This window comes from Grampus griseus (genome assembly GCF_964374135.1).
Source record: "Grampus griseus genome assembly, chromosome: 16".
Lineage (NCBI taxonomy): Eukaryota > Metazoa > Chordata > Mammalia > Artiodactyla > Delphinidae > Grampus > Grampus griseus.
In genome coordinates, this window is record NC_139010.1 from 6,701,291 (window position 1) to 6,726,110 (window position 24,820).

The 24,820-nt window shown below is 45.0% G+C and overlaps 1 protein-coding gene across 2 annotated transcripts in view; it reads right to left on the reverse strand.

The window, feature by feature from the left end:
* PCNX2 (pecanex 2) overlaps nt 1-24,820 on the reverse strand; it is a gene marked incomplete at its 5' end in the record, with an annotated part of 272,510 nt that overhangs the window by 32,292 nt on the left and 215,398 nt on the right. For both annotated transcript variants that reach the window (XM_082673815.1, XM_082673816.1), the window contains 2 exons: nt 1,175-1,428; nt 22,217-22,432. In XM_082673815.1, coding sequence (XP_082529941.1) covers nt 1,175-1,428; nt 22,217-22,432 — 470 coding nt within the window. The remainder of the gene's footprint in view (nt 1-1,174; nt 1,429-22,216; nt 22,433-24,820) is intronic.

The window sequence follows — 24,820 nt, forward strand, 5'->3', positions numbered from 1 at the left end:
ATTTATCATTTTGTGTGAGGTCTGGATGTAAAGTTTTGCATCCCTCTAGCACACACGAAGGTGGTGAGCACGAACTGCTCGAGCTGTTTTAAATATTCTGCCACAGAACATCTCTGTCGCACCAACATCTCTTGTTGCAATGACCTTGGGGTGTAGTCATTAGGAGTTCTTTAACCTTCTGATTTTCATCGTCTGAATGCTACTTCCTGAACAATTTCGCAGCTATTGCTGCAGACGCTGGGGCTCCCCCCGGGAGTTATTTCCAATTTCTAAACGTCCTCCTTTTTAGTTGATGGAAATTCCTGAAACTTCAGGCGCCCGTGTTACCTTTCCATTTTGTTCTTTCCTTATTTCTGCTGGACCACCTGTCTCAGCCTCAGCTGGCAGAGAGTTTGGGGTGTCAGGTGGATGAGCTTGGGAACGGCATTAAAATGTGGACCCCTCTGAGGACCACCCAGGGCTTTCACCATGCAAAGTAGTCCCTCAGAATAGGAACCATCACAGACACCCTCAGCCACAGACACCCTCGCCCGTCCCGTCCCCCTCAGAAAACACTTTCGCCCCTATTATCACGCTGCATCCCTGGTCAAGTCTCACGTAAGTCTCCTCTAGGAGACTTATTCAAAACCAGCACATGTTCTCAGGCTGAATACAGGTTGAGCAGATGTAGGTACCGAGCAACTGAAAAATGTACTAGTCCCCGTACGAGTAAGTAAGAAAAGGCTGTCATAGCTAATCCTGATTGGATCATTTAACTCTATTTTTGCATTTTTATCATGAGCTTAAAAAATTAACTCTGGTTCTAAAAGGTAAAAATTTGCAGAGCCTCTAAACTGATCCTTATAACTCGTAAAAATTGAGGTCTGGTCACATTTCCAGGATGTTTCCATTTGTCAAGCAACTCATGGGATGTTAAAAGTGGAGAAGAAGGTCCAGGCAAGAAAACAGACTACCTCTTCGTGCCCAGGCTTAGGACAGGACTTGGGGCATGCACGTCAGGCCAACCCAAAGCCCTCGAGGCTTTTTCACGAAACCGGTGGCCCCGAAACCTAGCTAAGCCTCTGATGCACAAGCTGTGGAGAAGCTTCCTAAGCTCTTTCCAAAGCTTTCCAGGAGCCTCTGGAGCCAGCCCAGCATCATTACTCAGACAAGGGTCTGGGACCTGGAGCAGTACCTTGATGTAGTATCGGATGAGGATCCTTCGGAGGTCAAAAACCTGCAGCATGGTGGCCGCGTTGTTGTCCATGATGCTGTAGCCCTCCAGGATGTACTGCGCTCGCGTGATCTCCCAGGTGAGCCAGCGGAGGTTAAAGGCGGCATTGCAGGACAACAGGTGGAGCAGGTGACCTGGTTTGCAGCAGCAGCAACCTCTGTCATCCTCGTCGCCCTCTGTGATGGCTTCCACCTCCCTCTGCTGGCAGTAGGTTCCTGGCAGAGTGACAAACACGATGGCAGTTGTAAAGCGGTCGTAAATAATCTCCGTTTCGAATGGATTTTCCCTTTGCCCTTATTCAGGGAAAGATGGTGAAGAGAGTTTAGAAATCAGGAGATCTGTGTAGTTCTTAGTTCAAACAAGTACCCCCAAATAAGTCACCCATCTTACAATCATTAATGCTTTTTTCTTTTGCTTTTTTTGTTTTGGCCACGCGGCATGTGGGATCTTAGTTCCTGGACCAGGGCTCCAACCCACACCCCCCTGCACTGGAAGCACAGAGTCTTAACCACTGGACCGCCAGGGAAGTCCCATAATCATTAATTCTTTTATTCATCCATATCCCTTCTGATTCTCATCTCCTTAGAAGAGACACATTCTCATGGTGGTTGTGGATGAGAATGGCCAAAATGCAGGATGGTTATATCCTTAAGTTCCCCTTTCCAGAAACCTGCAGGTCATGGCTAAGCAGATAGGAGGCTAAAGAAAGTGCCAGGTGGAAAGGTCTGAGAGCAGCTAGGTGCATGTTGAAGTGTTACCAGGAGGGGTGTCCTGGAAGAGCTTCACAGCCAAAGCGCACCACCTCATCTCCCATGTCTGTGAGCACTGGGTGAGCCGAACACATTTCCAAAGGAGCTAGTTCTAAAAACATAGGATAACGGGTGTCAATGATCTTTGCTGAATGAGACACCATATCTTCTTTAATATTTTTGTTAATGATTTGAGGGGAAACATATACAGTATGCTAATGACGTGAGATTACTGGTACCTCCTGGAATGCAGAGTTACAATCTAAGGACGTCTCGCCAAACGGCTTTGGCAGACTGAAACTAATACATCGAAAATTAGTAGAGGGCTTCCCTGGTGGCACAGTGGTTGAGAGTCCGCCTGCTGATGCAGGGGACACGGGTTCGTGCCCCGGTCCGGGAAGATCCCACATGCCGCGGAGCGGCTGGGCCCGTGAGCCATGGTCGCTGAGCCTGCGCGTCCGGAGGCTGTGCTCCGCAACGGGAGAGGCCACAGCAGTGAGAGGCCCACGTAAAAAAAAAAAAAAAGAAAGAAAATTAGTAGAAATAAATGGAATGTCCTCCATCTTGGTTCAAAAAACCAGGCACACAGTTCATTAATATATAGTAGCATACTTAACAAATACTTGGTAATTTCTTTGAACATATGAACCCGAACTAGGATAACACTTGAAAACTGAATGTGATCTTGATGCGACCAAAACAAAGGGACAGCAAGAGTCAGAACAGACCTCGTGTTATTCCCTTGGATGCTACACATAAAGGGTTACTGATAAAACGAAATAAAACTAGATGATTTGGGCAAGTTACACTTTCTCCATTAAAAAATAATAATAATACTGATTTGAACAAGATCATACAGATTGTTAGTTACATGTCAAGAAAGCTACAGGGTTGTAAAATAACTCAAATTATGTTACTGAAGAATGACTAGAAGATCCAGGGACTTTGACTTTGCATAAAAGAAGACTTCCGGGGAGACAATGGTCGTCTTCAACAACTATCTGAAGGGCTGTGGTGGAAATGTGAACTTGATCTTCTCTGTAGTCCCAGAGGGCATCATTATGACCAACGGGAAAAAGCTTCAGGGTATAGCGTTTACTATAACAAAGGTCATTTTAACAGCTATGAGTTCAACAGTAGGAGGATAAGAGGATAAGGAACGAATTAGTGATGACAGGACAGTGGTAACAGGTGCTAATAACCATAAGTACAAACCACTTAAACCAAAGTCATGGTGAAGAGAAGAAAAGAAAGAAGAGAGAAGATAGGAAGGACAGCCAATCAACTGGGGTAGTTGTTATTGGCTGTGGTGGTGGTGGTTGGTATCTTTATCAAGATAATTGAGCCCTTAGTTATTGACAGAAGGAAAAAGGAAGCACAAAAAAAAAGTAAGTTTTTCTCTATGAATTGCTTTAGTTGTACTCCATCAATTTTTTTATATTGTGTTTCAAATTTTCATTCAGGTAAATTGTGTTGTAACTCACCTACTCAGTTTTTATTCCTTACAGCTCTGTTATTAGGTGTATGCATATTTGGGACTGTTTTGTCTTCTTGGCGAATTGACTCTGCAGTCATGATGAAATATCTGTACTTTGGTAATATACCTCGTCTTGAATCTGATATTAATACAGCTATTCTAGTTTTCTCATAATTAGTGTTTGTAAGGGATAAAACTTTCTGTCCTTTTGGGACTTCCCTGGTGGTCCAATGGTAGAGAATTCACCTTGCAATGCAAGGGATGCGGGTTCCATCCCTGGCTGGGGAACTGAGATCCCCCATGCCGCAGGGCAACTAAGCCTATGCGCCACAACTACTGACCTTGAGCACCTCAACTAGAGCCCACGTGCCCTGGAGCCTGCGCGCCACAACTAGAGAGAGAAAACCTGCATGCCACAACTAGAGAGAAGCCTGCACTCCGCAATGAAGAGCCCCCGTGCCCCAACAAAAGATCCCGCATGCTGCAACTAAGAGCCGACGCAGCCAAAAATAAATAAAATTGAATTAAAAAATAATAAATAAATCTTAAAAAAAAACTTTCTATCATTCTACTTTGAGTCTATCCATGTCTTTGTATTTAAAACATATCTCCTGTAAACTGCACGTAGTTAGGATTTGCTTTTTTATCAGTTTGATAAGTCTCCACCTTTTAATTACAGTGATTAGTCCATTTACATGAACGTGCTTATTTATATGACTGGGTATAAATCAACCATCTTGTAGTTTTTTTAATTCGTCCATTTTTTTCCTTTGCATTCTTTCCGATATTTGGGCGTGGGGGGAGCGCGCTGAATAACTTTTAGTGATTTACTGTGTATCAGCTTTTAAATCAGTTAGCTATAACTGTTTTATTTTTTGCAGTTTCTCTAGGAACTATAATGTGCATTTTTACCCTATCACATGGGTAAAATTCATACTACTCTTCCTGTAACGTAGGACTATTACAATGGTATATTTAATCCTTCATGTCCTTTGTGCTATTCAAGCATTTTACTTTAATGTATATTAACATTTAAACCCCACAATAGTTTGTTATTATTTGGCTTTAAGCAATCAATTCCGTAAAGGCTTACAAAGATAAAAAATCTTTGCTTACATATTTACCATTTCTAGCAATCTTCATTCTTTCATGTAGAATCAATTTTCCATCCGCTATCATTTTCTTTCAGCTGAAAGAGTTTCCTTCAATATTTCTTGCAGCGCAGGCTATCTGGTGATTACGTCAACTTTTCTTTATCTGTAAAAACTTAAATTTTGCCTTCATTTTCCTAGATGTAGAATTCTGGGTTGACAGTTTTATTTTCCTTCCAGCACTTAAAAAATACCATTGCGTTATTTTCTGGCTTGCATTATTTTTTAATGAGATGTTAGTGATTAACTCACATAGTTGTTTCCCAGTATATTATGTGTTTTTAAATTTTTCTCACGGTCCTGATAAAATGACAATAAAATATCTCAGATGCTCTTATAATTATTCTTTAATTTTCAGCAATTTGATGATCGTGCACTTAGGTTTGGTTTTCTTTGTGTTTATCCTGCTTGGGGTGTGCTGAGCTCCTGGGATTTATGAATTGATATTCTTCATCAAATTTTTAAAATGTTTGAATAATAGTTCTTCAATTTTTTCTGCCCCTATTTATTGTTTCTCCTTTTGGGATTCCACTTATACATATGTCAGGATGCTTGATACTGTCTCACACATCACTGAATCTCTATTTTCTTTAATCTTTTCATTATTTGCACATCAGTTTGAATGGTCTCTATTGCCTTGTCTTCAAGTTCATTGATCCTTTTTTTTCCTGTTAAGCCTATCCTCTAAGTTTTTCATTTCAGACATTGTGTTTTATTCATTCCCAGAATTTCAGTTTTTTTCCTGTCAATTGATAGTCTCAATTCATTCATTCATTATGATAATTTTCCTTTCAATTCCTAAACATATTAATATCTGTTTGAAACTTCTTTTCTGTTAACTCCAACATCTTTGGGTGTGTTTCTATTTTGTTTTGTTTTGCTGGTTATGGGTCACTTTTTTCTGCTTATTTACATATTTACACACTTTTATTACATGCTGGGTATTGTTGATGTTATAGTATTGACAGTCGGGACTGTTTTTTTTTCTTCCTTTAGAGAGAGTTATGTTCTGTTAAGGAGTCAATTTATCTGCACGTCAGCGTGATCCTTTTGAAACTTGCTTTTAATCTTGGTTTGGAAATGTCTACAGTAGCCCTTATTCTAGGGTGAGAATGTCTTTACTCCTAAAGCTTGGTCTTTCTGGACCTCAGGTGAATTCCTGGGATGTTCAGCCAGGTCTCTCCACTGGCTAATTGGAGTTTCTACATCTCTCAGCACGGTATGGCCTCTGTCATCTCTATTTAGCTCACCTCACCAGTTACTGTTCTCTGTCAGGTCTTGATGATACAGGCTCTTGCTATACAAAGCAGGTTAATGTTCATTCAGTCACGAAAGGGGATCCCTATACTGATTTCTGTAGCTCCTCATCTGTGAAGTTCACTCCTGCCTAGTACTCTGACCCCCAGATTCTGATTCTGCCTCCCTAGCTAAACAAGACCACTGTGCTCTCTTTGGGCTCCACCTCCCTGCTGCTACAGATACGAAAGGGCCTCTGGGAAGAAAGCAGGGACAATTGTGGGAGCTCACTTTGTATGCTTCCCCTCTTTCAATGATCAGAGCCTTGCACTGTCTATTGTCCAATATCTGAAAACAGTTGATTAATATGTTTTTTCTAGCTTTATCATTGTTTGTGGCAGGAAGGATATTCCAACACTGGCTACTCGGTCTTGGCCAAAAAAGCAAGTCTCTGAATCCTTTTACGTGTCTTTTGAAACTTAATGCAAACATGAGACCCGTCCCTACACCCACTTCCACACCATTCATTTTTCCTGGGATCCCATCTCATTATTCACCACGCCTGGTATTTAGTAGGTGATAACAAGGTGGTTGGCGGAATGATCGAAGGACTAGCTGGATGAACAAATGAAAGAATTCTTATCCAGATCACTATATTACAGGCAACAGACACCCTATTCAGAAAATACATAGCAGATGCAACAGACTCTTGTTACATTACAGGAGGAAGATAAAGAAAAGCAATGCTTAAACTAAGCCTCTCTATAAGAGGAACCCATGCGTGAGATGATCGTAATACATCAGAGATGAGAAACTGCAACTTTCAAATAAAAATGTACACGCAGAACTCTTAGGATAACAGTCTATGAACTAGGAGTCAAGATCAGGAAGGGGAGAGCAAGCAGGTTGTTGTAACATAAAGTGAAATAGTGAAGAACTGATCCCAGGTCTTAGGATTCCATCCGTCTTTCTCCAAGACCTCACTGCTTTGGATCTTAGCTGAAAGCACTCTTTTTTATACATTTCAGGGATCTCTTTGCTCATTCTGTAACATAAAACTCTTATTCCCTCTGGGAAAGATGTGCAGAAATACACAGGTGAAACACAAGCAGTGAGTAATTCAGGTCGCGAACTGTGGGGCGAACTACCGCTGCGTCCTAACGAGTGAGTAACGAACTACCGCTGCGTCCTAACGAGTGAGTAACGAACGAACTACCGCTGCGTCCTAACTGAGCCACCTACTGGGACCCCCGGGCGTTAGACTCCAGGGGTGGGGGAGGTCTCATCCCACCCCAATGGCACAATAAACAACACTGGTTTACTGCTAGTTAATAATATGATTTGGGAAGAAACGCTCTTCCAGTGAAAGAAGTAATAGATCTCACAAAGGAGAAGCATAAAGGGGGACCTTCACCTCAAATAGATTAGCAAAACTGTTTAAATGACATGCCGCGAGGGTTTTTTTTTCCCTCCTTCCTTTTTCTCCATCCAGGTCAATCATTTTATCGTATTGGGCTGATGCCAGCATTGTCTGTTTGTTTTACATCAAACTGGAAGGAGTGTGTGTGTGTTTATGAGTACATGAGATGATGCAGAATTGGGATTTCTACCATCTGAAGGAAACAAGTTAGCACCGTCCTTTGTGAGAAGCAGGGGCTCATTTCTACACTGATAGGAGGACCACTGAGGCAGGGGTTTGCTGTGAAGGACTGCTAGGCTTGGTAGAGACACTGTAACTGCCTGAGGTTTTTAATAAATATTCAGTTCAGGTAGGTCTTGGTGTCTTTTCTTAGGAACAAAAGATTCATAGTTGGGTTCACATTGTAAAAGAATATGAAAATAATGAAACCCAGTCACGTCTGCAAAGGCGCTAATTTTGCTGTTCGCATGCAAATCAGGCCCATATCCTTCTCAGAGAGCCTCCCTGGGTTTAGAGCACATTCCCTCCAAAGGGAAGACCAGAGGTCTACTGCCCCTACACTGTGACCTTTCCCGGATGGCTGTCTCTGGAGTTTCCATGGAACCGAACTCTTGGCACCTTTCACGTTGCTGTGTTCTCATGGCCTAAGTCAGTGGGACATAGAAGGCATTCAATAACCATTTTTTTTCTAACATTTTTTTATTGGGGTATAATTGCTTTAAAATGGTGTGTTAGTTTCTGCTTTATAACAAAGTGAATCAGTTATACATATTAACCATTTTTAAAATGAATTTTGAGGGACTTCCCTGGTGGTCCAGTGGTTAAGAATCTGCCTTCCCATGCGGGGGACGTGGGTTCGATCCCTGGTCAGGGAAGTAAGATCCCACATGTCATGGGGGCAACTCAGCCCGCACACCGCAACTAGAGAGCCCGTGCGCCACAACTAGAGAGAAGCCTGTATGCCACAACGAAGAGCCTGTGCACCACAACAAAGATCCCGTGTCTTGCAACTAAGACCTGACTCAGCCAAATAAATAAATAAATATTTAAAATGAATTTTAAGAGTATCTTGGAGTCTCTTCATCCTAATAGATGAGCGTGCCTCATGAAAGCTGTGAAAATTGAACTGACAGTGTGTCTAGTAGATCCCAGATACTTTGCACACAGGATATGCATCAGTTTCCAGAGTGCAGCCATTGCGGCTGTGCGAGGTAACCCTCTCCTGGCTACCTGACCCTTTCCTCCTCCCTTTCCCTGTTGCCGAAGGGGCAAGACTGCCCCCCTTTAAGCACCACTGGGCATCCTTACCAGTGACTGGCCAGGCCTGGCTTATTTATTCATACTAAATTCCAAAAAGGAATGAAGTCCATTCTAAAAGGCAGACACAGAGGCTTCCCTGCTGGAGCAGTGGTTAAGAATCCACCTGCCAATGCAGGGGACATGGGTTTGAGCCCTGGTCCGGGAAGATCCCACATGCTGCGGAGCAACTAAGCCTGTGTGCCACAACTACTGAGCCTGTGCTCTAGAGCCCACAAGCCACAACTACTGAGCCCGCGAGCCACAACTACTGAAGCCCGCACGCCTAGAGCCCGTGCTCCGCAACGAGAAGCCACCATGATGAGAAGCCCATGCACCGCAATGAAGAGTAACCCCACATCACCGCAACTAGAGAAAGCCCGCGTGCAGCAAGGGAGATCCAACACAGCCAAAAGTAATAAATAAATCAAAAATAAATTTATAAAATAAATAAATAATAAAAAGGCATACACAGTACAAAAGCAAATGATAAGATTTAAGTGGCAATGGGGACAGGAAAAATATAATGAAGCCAGAAGGATGTCAAGAGACCTTCACTTCATTCTATGATGTCCTATATATTTGCTAAAGGTGGGCCACTGATTTCACTCAGGCTTTCTAGCAAGCACTGTAGAAAGATAACTTGAGTTTCTCATGTCCTTAAGACCAAAACAAGATAATTGCTTGGAAGGACCATAGCTATTTCTGGCTAAGACACCAGAGAGATGACATCCCCAGGACCTTCATAAGAGAGAACATTGTACAGCATGGAGACTATCATCCTTCTCGGCATTGCATGGCAGGTACAGTCACGATGTTCCAGAGCTGTTCTAATATGGCCAAAGTACAATTAAAAAAATTTCTATAGGTGGCCAAAATAATTCAGCTTTAGGTATATGGTTCTCCAGAGGTCTGGTGTCACCCGAGGGTAGACGGTGGGGATGCAGGAGGACTGGGACAACGTCACACCTTTCAGGAAATCCTTGATATGGACCATTTCTCTCCACCTAGTTTTTTATTGTTGTTGTTGTTTTTTAATTCTTTGGCTGCGCTGTGTGGCATGCGGGATCTTAGTTCCCAGACCAGGGATCGAACCTGTGCCCCCTGCAATGGAAGCACGGAGTCTTAACCACTGGACCGCCGGGAAGGTCCAATCTCCAGCTAGTTTTGACAGTTACTGTGCATTGAGGGGCAGTGAATTTCAACGTCCTCTCTGACAAGCACAGGAGTGTAGCTATTCTGCGCGCTGGTTAGCGTAGGCACGCCTGCTTCAGTGGTCCACCAAGCTGGAGGTAGAGGTGACATTCTCCTGGGAAAGCTGGGAAGCCAAAGGAGAACGTCTGTGCGATGTGAGAAATGGAGGGCTGGCAAACAAAAGTCGGGGAGGTGCCCTCCTGGCTGGGAAGCCTGGGCCAGGATCCTTGAAGGGGGGAGGGGAGGCTCAGGGCAGTCCGGCTGGAGTGGGAAGTTGAGTCCTACAGAGACATTTGAACTTCATTCTCTAGGTGACAGGTAGGTCACAAGGGTTTTTAAATCCCAAGGAAACAGGAAGAAAGTTGCACTTAAGAAACCTTCCCCTACGGCCTTGGGGGAGTAAAGAGGAGAGACTGGAGATAGGGCAATCAGCCACCCACAGTCCCATTTCAGGTGAAAAGCGCTGGGGACTGAAACCAGGGTCCAGGCTGTTTACCAAGAGGTCGGAGAAAATGATGGAGAGGGGGAGCCATTACGTGACGGAGACTTCAAAGGGATGCATTGAATGGTCCCCTGAAGCGGCAAGGCTGCGCTCAAAGAATGTCAGCTTGTTTACAACCTTCCAGCAAGAGCAGGCACCTTAAAGCCCAAACGCACGAAATATTTTAAAGACTGGGCCTCCCAGCCCTACAGTTTTTCTCCTTAGCTGACGTACGTTGTCCCAAAGACTCTGGCAACTGGATTCCACAGAAAACCCCAAATATCACCAACATTGTTACGTTTAGTTTTATCCACTAATAATGGTTTAAAACAACTGTACTAGAGATTTATTTGAGCTGAGTTTTCAAATGGCCACGGCCTTCATCAGCCCAACGTACCAGGCTGGTGTTTTCCGTGTGCCAAGCAATGAGGTCACCAGGAGGGGCTGACAGAGAGCGGTTTCGATTGTCCTGCAAGTACAACCAGTCCCTGCTCATGGAGTGGAAGAGAAGTAGGCATAGATGCGGTTAAGCCAATGCTTTTCAAGCTTCGGGTGGGATTTACAGACACACACTTTGGGATGTGTGTTGGACTATTATTAAATAAAACGTATTTCCTTCTGAGGCCACAGGGCCACAGAAGGAGGAGGCCATCAGTTATAGTCACTGCTAAGTACAAAATAGTCCACTTCCCTGAACACTGGGACCTCACACAGCCCAGCGTGCGTTGCACGTTGGAAACACAAGATGTGAGAGACAGGGCTTAGCCCTGCAAGCGCTTGTTGGAGACGCATTCTTAGTGCCCCTTATAATACCGTAATACATGTAATACATGTCATACCGAGGACTTCCAGAACATTTTTCTTCAGGCTGGAACTCTATCGTTACTTCTTGCTAGTTGGTTAGATCAAGGGCCATTTTGTGACCAAATGAAATAATGTCAGAGAAAGCTGTTTAAAAATTTTTGAAGGATTGACATTTCTAGAAGGTCACGGTGGAATTTTTTCCCCAAAATTTCTCCTGCAGCTTCAATGTCATGGAGATGGCTTTCTCAGCCCTTCCTCCACCCCATGCTAGTTCTCTGGGACAGAATCTTAGAACATGAGGCTACAGGAACATGCAGGTCATCTATCCCCAGCGACCTGCCCTGGGAGATGACCCTGTATCTGCTGGACATCACCAGATTTAATTTCTGGAAAGAAATACTTATTATAACAATAGTCTGTTTATATGTAAATCTGTCCCATTACACTTCCTACTTGCTAGTTGCTAAACATCCATTTGATAATCACCCGCTTTAAATTAATCTAACCTTAAAGATGGAGAAATGGCCACAGAGCAGAACTAAAACAAGGAACAGGGTTGGCCTGTCGAGACACCGATGAGTTTAGTTTTTTATTCTTTTATTGGACAATTTCTCCCCAGTCCCAATTTCCATTCCTTCGGCCACATCCGACCCGAGTGTCTTTTAAGTGTCACACTGAGAACCTAGGAGAAGTGTATTTGCTCAGTGTGCAGTGGAAGAAAAGTATGTTAAAATAGTTTATAGCATGTGTGATTTTGTGGGGATAGCAGAGGTTTTTTATTATAACAATTTTCTCTCCCAAGGACCCTCAATTTGCTTTAAGATCTGTCCATAGGAATACAGCTTCTTTCATGAGCTGTTTGGCAGGATAGATTTTGAATGTGGTCTAACAGTTTTTCTCAGAGAATTTTTATGTCAATACCTCATCTTTTTACGGGATACGTACCAACTTAAAAAGTGACTTCTCTGATAGCATCTCACGGATGGCACACATCAACCTGGTTACGCAGACGTAATTTTTTCTACTAAACATAAGGACACTGAGTCTTAAAAGCAACTTGTCCAGTAGAAGGGTCTGGTCTTTTGAATTTAAAAATCAGTATTTTCCCCTTATCACACAGTGTCTCATGAGCCTTGACCAATGACAAGCAAAAGTTCCCTGAATTTACTTTTTTCTACCAGCCCACAGGAGAAAATGAAATAAACAAAATCACGCAGTGCACGGGGAGGCTTACACGGGGCAGGTAGGAAGCGGAAGAAAAGTTGAAATATACCTAATAATGATACCTGTGAATGACATGTTTCCCTCCACGCCTGGTCCATTTCCGTGAGAAAACCAATGCACTCAACCTTACTGAGTTGGTCCCTTTCTGATTAATGTTTCATTCAAAGTTGTATTATCTGGCTTTTCTCCCACGGACTCTGTGTTTTGAGTGTTGACAGCTACAGCATGCAGACTCTGTAATGCTCACCAGGAAAGCGCCTCTCCTTTCCCAGACTCGCCATCTGGACAAGCAGCGCTTTGTCCGTTTACTAACATGTCACACAATTTGAAATGAAGGAAAATACGCGCTGAGGAATTCTGAGTGGAGAACCTATTATTTCCTGGGTGAAGTTTGGAACCTAGGGACCTAACAGCTTCCTCAAGCTGGGTAGACAAAAGAAGTAAAGACTTGCTAATGACCTAGATGTTGCCCTAGAGAAGACAGAATTCTAGCTAGTTCCAAGATTAGTGAGAGCTATGGCTCTATGTGGATTAGCCGGTTAGGATAAGCGTTTGGGTTGGATTAATTTGAGATAAGATTAGGTTACCCAGATATTTTTAAAATGTCCCCGCAGGCTGGTGATTATGGGGTGTTAGCCTAACTATGAAAGGGCTGATAACATTGCACACAGACAGGAACATATATCTCATTTTTTTGGATATTTTCCAGACCCAGTGGTAATGTGGGGTTACGTCCTGATAACTAACTATGCCTTTGCTTTCCACGTTCCTTCTGCAGGAGCCGTCCAGCTTTCACGCTTGCTAAGGCAGTTGGCAGTTCAAGAAACTGAGCTGCTAAGAGAGGCGATGCCATATTAACACTTAGCCGCACATTCAGGTAAAAGTTTTAATTTTGAATTTCAACAACCAAAAAATGGTTACTTGTTCTCTTTTCCCCATATCGTCTCCTTATTTATCTTTCCTTTCTTCCTTCCTTCCCTCCTCCCTCCTCCCTCCAAGGCAGAGGGGTTTACTGCAAAGGTCATGGACTTTGGAGTCTGCCACATCTAGGCGTTTACCCCTCCGCCACCACTGGCGACTCTGTGGCCTTGGGCAACTTACTAAACCTCATTCACCCAATTATGTCATGTCTAAAAGAGAGATAATAATACCTACTTGCTGTATAGACTGCTTACGAAGAATATTCTGATAATATATGCAAAGGGCTTACTATGGTACCTGGCACATAACTGGTGCTCAAGAAACTTCGGACTGTCTCTCCTTCCTCCCTCCACCAACCTCTACCTGGCATCCCTCCATGAGCCCGTCAGTGCACGGGGAGAAAGGCAGGAGGCCCAGCCTTCGAGGGTCCCACAACCTGTTAGAACCTGGCTTAGTCAATTTTTCCTAGCCTGTAGGAATAAAAAACTGAATGTACAAACTGTGCGAGAACACTGAAAGTAAACTGGCTTTGGTTGTCAAGTGATTACTTATTGTTTTGTTATCAACAAACACTGACTGACTGCCCACCTTGTGTGGCCACATGCTCAGCATCTCGTCCTGATGGCAAAGATTCACAATCTACACATACAAACACCTAAGAGCAAACGTCGTTTTCACCACCGCCCCTCTGTTTTAAATAAAAGGACAGAGTAATGTGCATTGGTTATGTTTTCTTGTTTGAACTAGGATATGAACAAAAACTGGAAATATTTGATCACATGGGAACGTAGAAAATATATACAAATGCAGTATCATTCATTGCAAGGAAATAGTGAGAAATGAATAAATCAGCAGAGAAAAATGTAGTTCCACAAATAATAGAAGAGGTAAACGTCCACATAACATACTGCATTTCTGATATCATTTTTCTTGAGTGTTCCAAAAACCCACTTTATCAAATGACTCTTAAATATATATTTATTATATGTAATACAATAAATACATATGTGATATATATGTCTGTGTATGTAAACACACAATTTCCTAATATCTCCCCTAAGATGATTTTTGGAAAACAGATCTTACTGTGATAAAACGTAGCAGTCCTATACTAACAAGGATATTGAAGGCTGCAGGCATACCCACACGCATAAATAAATTTCATTTCAGCAGCCTCGAAACTTGCCACGCATGTGACGCAGCCTCAGATGACAGACTCCGCTTCATCGTCCCATGAGAAAATATTGTTTCACTGCAGCTCAAGCCATTTGCCCAGGGAGCCCTGCAGTCGAATTCCCACACTGTTCTAGAAGTTACATTTTCTGACCCCAGTGTAATCATCACCTCCTCCGCACCCAGGCCACAGACCCTTGAAATTCTTTCTCTGTGCCCCCCTGGGGCTCATGATATATTTCCCAGCTTTTCTGAATGTACTCCCCTCTCTTCTAGGCGCTCGGCTGGAAGGACGGCCCCTCCTGTTGCCCAATGGGTCTGCAGTGCTCCCCAGTGGGACGGACTGCTTTGAACACGCCTCCCAGGAGTACTTCCAGCTGATGCTTTCAGGGGACACACTGGACCTGCCGAACCCTCTCTTGCTGACATCCTCTACAGCCCCTCTAGGTTACGTCCAGTCCTTCCGTGGAGATGCTGGCTCTGGCTCGCGGTCACTCTGCAACGTACCTCCTGCCATCACTCTTGGGACTTCAGTATCCACCTGACATCCTGACCTGACGTCCACCCTCCGATGATCTCACCTTCCACCCGACCGTAACCCTGGACCCGGATTACCCCAAAGTGCTTCCCCTCTGTAAGTATCTGTTCCAAACCTCGTCATCTCCAGCAACCATTTCCTTTGCACTTTCAACTTCAACCATCCTGGTACCCTCCCCAGATCCAGGAAGTCCTCTCCCCAGGTGGTATTTCCACCTCTCTCACACCCTCCCTGCCCTTCTTTCTCAGCTTACATTCCACGGCCAGGCATCAAAATCACTATCACACCCTTGTCCTTGCCTTCACGACATTCATCTGGCTCAACCCCAGCCTTGATTAACTCCACCTCTTCCCTTCACACCTGCACCCATGAAGCTGGATGTGGCTTAGGGAAAATTACGAGCACTCTTAACGGGTCTTCTTTTAAAGTCATGATCACTGATCTCAAGTGCACTCTTCATGCTGGGGATGGACTACTTCCCTACCCCATACTCCTCCCACGCTCACGCCTTTTCTTTAACGCCTCACCGTGGGTTCCATCCTCCCAGCCCTTCGGATTCCATCACCTGCCACATAGCAAGTCCTCCTCTTCCCTTGGCCTGAAATTCCTCCATACCACTTCGTCGTCATGGAAATGCTTCTGATGCCCGATCTAATCCTCAGCTGGTGGGCTAACGCTTAGGCATGTCCACCTTGCCTTTGGTGACCCTGTCCCAGCAGGAAGCCAGCAGCTACTGAACGTTCCCCCTTGACACCAGCCGTGGTTCCAAGCACTGGGCTATCTACCAGCAACACCCTTTCCCTGGGAGGAAATTATAACAAACTCCAGCAGGGAGAAGTTCAACTTTCCCCCAGTCATGATATGGTGGAAGCATTTTATATCTCCTGGACTGATGGGCCGTCAGAGCTGGAAAGAACTTATAATCACACCGAGGCTTTGATGAAGGAACTGACACTCTGAGAAGCCAAGTCGCGTGCGTGCCCAGTTGAACATCCTGACCTAAAGTGGCGTTTTCTGTGCAACTGGGAAAATGATATGGAACTTTTGCAAGGCTATACAAGTGATTGAAGGCATTATACCCCAGTTACTTAGTGTTTAGTAAACCGAATGAACACCATAGCACAAATTTCAAACAAATACCCGAAAGGTAGAATGTAAAAACAGGAAACGGTCAGGTAGAAAGAGAAGTTAAGAGAGGCGTGTGGGTTTGCCCAACTCTACCACTAGGTAGCTGTGAGCCTCGGATAAGAATTCATCTCCGGGAGCCTGGATTTCCCCATTAGTTAAAGGGGAGGAAGCGCTGGGATTATGGCCGTTCTGAGGGTAGAGGTCACCTGCACAGGTGAGAGGGCGCTTTGGATGTCATAAAGGATTCCCTGCAATGCGCTTATTTTTGCTCCTATGCTTGGTTCTTCTCTTCTTCGTTTCTAAAGACAGTATTCAAGTTGCCTGACTGCTCTTAATGGCAGCTCTCTCCTCCTCATTCATGTTTCTCCTCTTTTAGAGAAATAACCCATCCACCTAGGTCACCTGGGTGACTAACAAAGAACAGACATGGACTGAACAGATAATCAGTTCTCACTTTCCCTTCTTTCTGTGCCTACCTACTCGGATTATGGTTAAATGCGTTTTCCAATCCAACGGATTCCGCTTCTTTTGCAAAGGCTTGAACTTGGTGCCCCTCACACTGTGGACCTTCTAAAGTGCATTATCCGTTTCCTCGACTTAGATTTAAAGCCAACTCTTGAATGGTTTCCTTCAAGGCTCTCTGGTTGGGTAAACGCGAGGGATACCCATAAGCCCAAGAGCAGCTGTGCAGTCCTGTTTCATTACACGCTCAGCAACAAAAAATTGTATTTGTATTCTGGGATGCACAGGCCAAAAGGAGGAGAAGAGAACGTGACTTCTTTGCTTGTATTCTCGATTTGAACTGGTATCAATCATTCACTATAGCACCATCCAGTGGAAATAGGATGTACCGTGAACCCTGATCAATCTTTTGGGCTACCCAGGATCTGAACCCCTATTCTGTTTGGAAACTACCCACAGTGCCGGAGACCAGCTAACTGTTCACCAAACTTTTTTACTTCTTCTCCTGGGTACTCAGCTAGACAACATTTCTCTTACATTGGGTTGGCCGAAAAGTGCGTTCGGGTTTTTCCATAAGATGTTATGGAAATTTTCGGCCAACGCAATAGTCATGTCAATTCTGGACAACAGAATTTAAGAGCGAATGATGCATCCCAGGTTCAGAACTGGCCCGTAACAATCTTTCACGCAATCCTCCACTCTCTGCCAGCTTGACACTGAAGCCCAGGGTGACCCCAAAAGCAGTGCGCTAGGGAACAGGCAGAACTTCTACTGCCCAAGATCCCTGGCAGCGTGGAATGGTACCAGCCCCTCACCCCACCACCTCCTCTCACTGATCGGACTCTATGTGAATGCAAAATAAACATCTATTGTGTCAGCCCCTGAGATCTGGGACTCAACTATTACAGCAACTAGCAGGACAGCAACGAATGTACCCATGTTATAAGTCTCGGCGAGAGGGAGTCGTCACCTCCTGCTACAGGAACTGAAAAGTCAGACCCTCTCTGTCCTCCTCTCCTTTGCATCTAGAGCACATGCGTGCGACCTCAGCATCTTATCCGTCAGACACACCCACACCAGATGCGGACGCATGAGCTAGTGACACAAAGAAGCAGGGCTCGCGTGGAAAGCGTTCTGGAAGGGAAGGGAGGTGGTGGCAGAGGCCATTCATTCTGTTTTGGGGGCAGAAGTGATAACAGCAGTAGCATCCAATATCCAGGGTCATGACGTCAGTGACGTGAGGGCAGTGCTGGGTCCACCAGCCGACGTGCAACCCCTTCACAGGCTCAGCGCCGCCGTGTGATTTCAGGCTCTCGCGTGATAGCCACCAAGCCTGCTTCCCCAGCCATCTCGGCGAGTCTGTGCCCCGTGTAATAGCTTCCAATAAACCCTTCTCTTGCTTCAGTTAGCCAGAGATGATTTCTGTCATTTGCAACTAAAAATTCCTAGGGATACAAATGCATCCCTTTCAGTGAGAGAAAGACGGATGCACGTTCTTGCCCCCCGGCCTTGCGGACGCTTCCTCTAGGGTGTACTGTTCACTTCCTGAGTCAGAGCTGACGTGTGCTGGGAGCAGCTCATCTGTTCACTGGTGGCTTTGGTACGCTTCGGGAGAGAGGCCTAACGCATCTGTATTTTGACTGCCCCAGGCTGTGCTGAAGGAGGCGAAAATTTGACCAAAATAAAGCCTGCTATTTGGGAAGATGGGAAAACGGAAAGAAAAGTGAAGTTCTAAAAATATATCTTGCAGAAATACCCAAAGAGGAAAAAGAAAATAAGATCTTCCCTGGGAATACGGTACTGGATGGTGCAAAGAGACAGAACACAGAACGGGCTTTTTAGGTCAACTGGTTTCTTCCTGCAACAAAAGCATAATTTAGATTTCATCAAGGTATATGACCTCTCAATAGCCCTGTGTTCCAAACTCCAGCAGAACTAGATCAAGGAAGAGGTATTGTACAGGAGTGAGGGGCGTCGGGGAAGGCTAGCTGGCTTTTTTTCTCAAGACATCATTCCTGGGCAATCACTTTACACGATCACTGCCTCTGTCTTGCGCCCAACACATCTATGTTGGTCCCCAGCTTCCTTCCATATTTCACCCAGTGACGTTTCTGGAGTCTGGTATGTTGTTATAAGATTGGCCCCCAGTGACTCGTGCAGTGTGACAGGGCCCCTTTTCTACCACTTGAATCTGAGCTGTATTTGGGATTGGCTGGGGTCGATGAAAGATGGTAGGGGTGACTTGGTGCCTGTCCTGGAGGCTGGGCCATAAGAGGCCTTGCAGTGTTTGTGTTCCCCCCTTTGGAGCCCGGAGACCACCTAGCTGTGAAGATGCCTCATCCCGCCCATTGGAGGCTGAACGCACGAAGGGGCCAGGGCTGGTAGCCAGCCCTAGACATGAATGGTTAAGTCAAAAAAGAAAACAATTCGTATGAGGTGAGACCAAAACATTCACTGTGGTAGATTAAAAACCCCTACTCTATTGGTGGGAATATAAATTGGTACAGCCACTATGGAAAACTGTATGGAGATTTTTTAAAAAACTAAAAGTAGAGTTACCATATGATCCAGCAATCTCACTCCTGGGCATGTATCCGGACAAAACTATAATTCAAAAATACTTAAGCACCCCAATGTCCACAGCAGCACTGTTCACAACAGCCAAGACATGGAAACAACCTAAATGTCCATCGACAGACGAACGGATAAAGAAGATGTGGTACATATGTACAGTGGAATACTACTCAGCCATAAAAAGGAATGAAATAATGCCTTTGCAGTGACATGGATGCAACTAGAGGTTATCATACTAAGTGAAGTAAGTCAGACAGAGAAAGACAAATACCATATGATATCACTTATATGTGGAATCTAAAATATGGCACGAGTGAACTTACCTATCAAACAGAAACAGACTCACAGACATAGAGAACAGACTTGTGGTTGCCAAGGGGGAGGGGGCAGGGAGAGGGGCAGATTAGGAGTTTGGGGTTAGTAGATGCAAACTATTACATAGAGAATGGATGGACAACAAGGTCCTGCTGTTGGACAACAAGGTTCCCTGCAGAGGGAACTATATTCAATCTCCTGGGATAAAGCGTAATGGAAAAGAATATAAAAAAGAATGTATATATGTGTATTACTTAGTCATTTTACTGTACAGAAGAAATTAGCATAACATTGTAAATCAACTACACATCAATAAAAAATTTTTTTAAAAAGAACCCCTGTTGGGCTTCCCTGGTGGCGCAGTGGTTGAGAGTCCGCCTGCCGATGCAGGGGACACGGGTTCATGCCCTGGTCCGGGAAGATCCCACATGCCGCGGAGTGGACGGGCCCGTGAGCCATGGCCGCTGAGCCTGCGCATCCGGAGCCTGTGCTCCGCAACGGGAGAAGCCACAACAGTGAGAGGCCCGTGTACCGCAAAAAAAAAAAAAAAAGAACCCCTGTTGGTGATGAGGGGCTGGCCGACTTCTAGAATCTAATTAACTTTGAGCCCCTTCAATTCAAAGATGGGTTAACTTGCGAAAAAAGCTGTAAGCCACATAGAACTTGTGCTATAACAAAAACTCAGATTTAACTCAGCAAACCTTAAAAGTTCTTCCTTTGAATTTCGGGAAAAACAGGAAGCTGTCAAAATAGGCAATTCTATTGCATTATTGTACCAGAGACACAATTTCCACCACCTTCCGTGGCATTTTCTGGTATTTGTGCAAAATGCCAGGGAAACATTGCCTCTCTTTTCTGTACAATCTGATCATTACTCCCTCAGCCCAAAAACCTTTTCCAAAATAATCTCCCTAAATTAGATTCCTAGAATTTCTAAGGATGCACAAGAATCCTCTTCAGGTAATAGTTTTTAAAAAGTTAAGAAATGGCCAATTGTTCTTGGGTGAAAGGTGTCCTTTAGTCACTGTGAGGTTCTGGATGGCCATGACCTGACTCCTGTTTACCCTTCTAGCATTTTCTGTGACCCCTTCTTCCCAAACCACCTGGAAACCACATCTGGCTCCTTCGTGCCTCTTTGTCATCACACCAGCTGTTCCCTCCTCTGTCGAGCTGACCAGACTCCAGTCCGATTGCAGTGCCCCTTCTCTGGCCCCCAAGCATCCCATGTACAGTCCACCTTCACGCTCACCTCGCTGAGCCGTAATTGCCCATCGCGTGTCTGCCTTGCGACGAGGCTCCAAGCTCCTTAAGGCGGGGCCTTCACTTCTGTACTCGAAGCACCTAAGCCAGTGCTTGACACACTAGCAGTGCTGAATAAATGTCTCCCAAGTGAATATTAGACTCATACGCCCAACTAGCTACCTCATGTATTCACTTGGATGAATCAAGCGCATTTGAAAGTACCCAAAATGGAGCTGTTGGTTGCATCCTCAAATGCAAAAGTGTTGCTCCTCGTTCAGGCTTCCCAGCTTCAGTAAACGCACCCCTGTCCACCAGGCACTCAACCTAGAAAGCGGGGAGCAGCCTGAGCACTCCGGCTTCCCTCACCCCAACACGTGGGCCCGTCCACCTCCGAGCCTCCTAGCACGTCTGTGCCTCCAGCATCTTCTCCTGCTGGGGTGACTACAGGACACTCCTAAGCGGTCCCCCCTTTTTTGCTTTTGTTCCCTCTGGCACCCTCTCCGCACAGCTACCAGAACGAGCTCTTCAGGTGCAAACTAGGTCAGTCATCCCCCTTTCCAGAACCCTCCATGGCTCCCCACTGTGCACAGAAGAAAAATGCAGCCCTTTCCCCTGGCCAGGAGGCCCCCATGACCCGGCCTCCCACCCTCTCTGGTCAGGTCATTCCTCCCCAGTTGCTCCCGACTCAGACATTCAGCAGTTCCCAGTTCTGGGCCTAGAACGTTCTTCTTCCTGTTCTCCTCAGGATCCTTCCCTGACGATCCCATCTCATGTACCACCTCCTCACCCTCTGCAGTGATTTCGGTCACAGACCCTTATTCACCTCCTTATACCTTTTCTGCAAGCTGTGACTGCCTTGCTCATTTGTCTACTTGTTCATTTTCCACGTCATGAGGGTAACACTCAAGGTCACGTGCCCACTGCATCCCCAGCATTAGAACATTGCCTGACACAGAGGGAGGGCTGTATTGGAGAAAGGCGTGTATGAATCAAGGATAAACAAAGAACCCAGGAGACGGGCCCATGAGTACATCTGTGACGCTGATCCCTGCATGATCGCGACACAACTGCAGCGTCTGATTCATGGAAAAAACAGAGTCACACTTCCAAGATTCAGGCCAACTCAGTCACCACAGGGCAGTAAGCATTCGTGTAGTGCCTGCTCGTACGTGATCTCATTTAAATCACACAACGACTTTATGAGGCAGCCATTCTTATTATCATTTTACAGATGATAAAAAAAAAAAAAAAAGCTAAGAGACACTAAATGACTCACCCACAATAGACCATGACACTCATAACCCAAGGAACCAGGTTCCATATGGTCCACACCCGCTTATTGCTGCTGAGTTTTTCCCAGAAGGAATGAAACCAAAACCCTGACTTGCGCCTCTGAAGGTTTACACCAGACGTTTCACCTTATTATTACCTCAGATGACTGGGGTTTAGTTATATCCAAATACATGGAACAAAGTGATTGTAGCAAGTTCCCTAATTCTCATCCCGTAGGACAGGCGTTCCACTCTTCCTTTTTAAGGGTGATTTCTTATTAAGCTTCGCATGGTAATTAACTCAAATGACTGACTGCCGACAACTTCGACAATAAAGAGATTCTTACCTCGGAATTCCAGTCCCCGAAGTTGAAAGGTGACAAGGCCATTGCCAATTTCAATCAGGTGAACGAAAGCATTGAGGTAGTCTGAAGCCAATATAAAGCAATCTCCAGAGCTGTAGTTACCCCATCGGCCAAGGACGAGGTCTCCACAGAGGGACTCCTGGAGGGCCCTCGTCAAGTGTTCGTAAAAGATGGAATTGAGGTTGTTGCCATCGCTCCCTGCAGACAGGACGAGAAATAACAGACCCAGTGAGTCCGACTCCAACGTGCTTGACCTGGGAGACAGGGAGCTGTCTGTTGATTAGGGGTGAATCAGATCTTCAGACACTTCGCCCGTCAGGGTGGTGACACCCTCCTATTTCTTCCCGCTATACTCTTTCTGGTCAATGTCACCTGCACAAATGGATTGAGTTCCTGTCTAAACGAGACACCTGACAAATTCCTACCTCCAGCTGAGATCTCTGGCCTGGGCCCTCGACCCGTCTACCTCCTCGTGGACCTAACATCTCTTGTATGTTTCAGATGCTCCCCCCTGCAGTGGTCCAGGTCAGGTCCCCACGTCCGCTCTCCACCTCGGCCAACGGCACCACCATCCCGTCGGCCACAACCCAGGGATCTTTCTTCCCACTCCTTCCCACCCAAGCCTCTCAATTTTACTTTCTTCAAGTATTCTTTTGCATCTTCCTACTTTTCTCCATTCCCATGACCCCTGCCCTATTCCAAGCTCCATGATTTCTCAAGGAGGTGACCACAGTGGCCATGTGACTCACCTACGCATCTCCACTGGGACCTGCTCGCTCACCGATTCTCTACCTCAAAGCCAGAACAAGCTTTCCAGACGGAAAAGGGGAAGGTGCCGTCCAGGACCCCCCAGCCCAGGATTCAAAGTGGTTTCTCAGGGCTCTTAAGATAGAGACGACTTTATAACATCGCCTGTAATAGGGTCCCATAAGTTATCCTTCATAGGAAGAAGCTAGGACAGCCCTGATCAACCCAGCGTGGACGGTCACACCAGGGGCGCCGTGCGGTCTGCTCCCCACTTCACTCTCCATCCTCACCTCCCACTAACCCCTTCCTCATCCTTCATGCTCAGCAACACAGAACTTCTCTCGGTTGAGTGACTCACAGGCCCCCACCCACCCCAGGCCTTTGCAGACACTGATCTTTCTGCCTGGGTTTTCCTTCCATTCCTCTCTGGCTTATTACCGCTACGATTCTTCAGACCTCCACTCGACGGCCACCTCAGGGAAGCCTTCACTGACCACCTCACCAGGCCAAGTCCCCTGTTACAGGCTGCCAGGACTGTGACCCTCTGCTTTGAAGCACTTGTCACAGTTGGAATTTGACTTCTGTTTTTTCGTGTGTATATGTATGTATGGTTATTTGATTAACATTCGATTTCTCCAATGCACCCAACAGTGAAGGAAGACTGAATATGCTTATTTTTGTATCCCAATACTGGCAGAATTCCTAACACGTAGTAGAGAATCCCTAACTATCTGTTGAATAATAGATAACACCATAGATGATACAGCTTCATTAAGAGAAATTTTGCCTCTGAGAACATTCCCATTGAGTGACTCCAGGGTTTCATTGAGATATAATTTACAGATAATAAACTCTGTGTGTGTGTGTGTGTGTGTGTGTGTGTGTGTGTGTGTATACACACACACACACATATATATATATACATACATATATTCTACAATATAAATAATTATTGCTAGTATTATATATTATATACAGAAAATAAACAGTATATATATACATACATTCAACAATATTCATAACCATTTCTAGTATTATATATTATATACAAATCTATATATAATATTATATATTATACACAAATCTATATATATTATATATAAACCTATATTTTATATATTATATACATAGATATAAATTATTATGTATTGAGGCAATTTATTGTTTTTAAGTTATATATGTATATCAAACTCAGACTTATTGAGGAATAACTTATAGAGCGTAAAATTCACACTTTTTCGTGTCCAATCCTATGAGTCTTGACATATGCTTCTAGTCACGTAACCCCCACTTAGAATGATGCATTTGTGTTTCATCCATACTGTGGTATACAGCAGCAGTCTGTTCTGTTTCTTCTGTATGCAGCTACTACAGTTTGCTTATCCATTCAATGGCTCAAGGACCTTTGGGTTGTTTCCAGTGTTGGTGATGATGAGTAAAGCCACTCACAACACTCATGAAGAGAAGTTTATGTGAACACGTTTTCACTGCGCTTGAGTCAACCCCTAGGAGTGGCACTGCTGTTCTCCAAAGTGGCTGGACTGTTCTGCAGCCCCGTCACAGGGACTGAGAATTCTAGCTGTTCCGCATCCTGGCCAGGACTTGGTATTGTCAACTGTTGCTTGTTTGTTTAACCTTAGCCATTCGAATCGGGTGGGTCAGGACCCCAAGAAGGAGGAAGGATACAGCAAAGGAGATGGAGTGACGGATTGCCCTGCTTCCCAGTGGAAGGCTAGTGTGTTTCAGGGGTGTGAAACTGGGGCTTTGTAGTGCATTTCTTGTCATCTCCTTGCTGGGCCCAGACTCCTTTTATTTCCTCTGTCAGATCTCTCACAATGA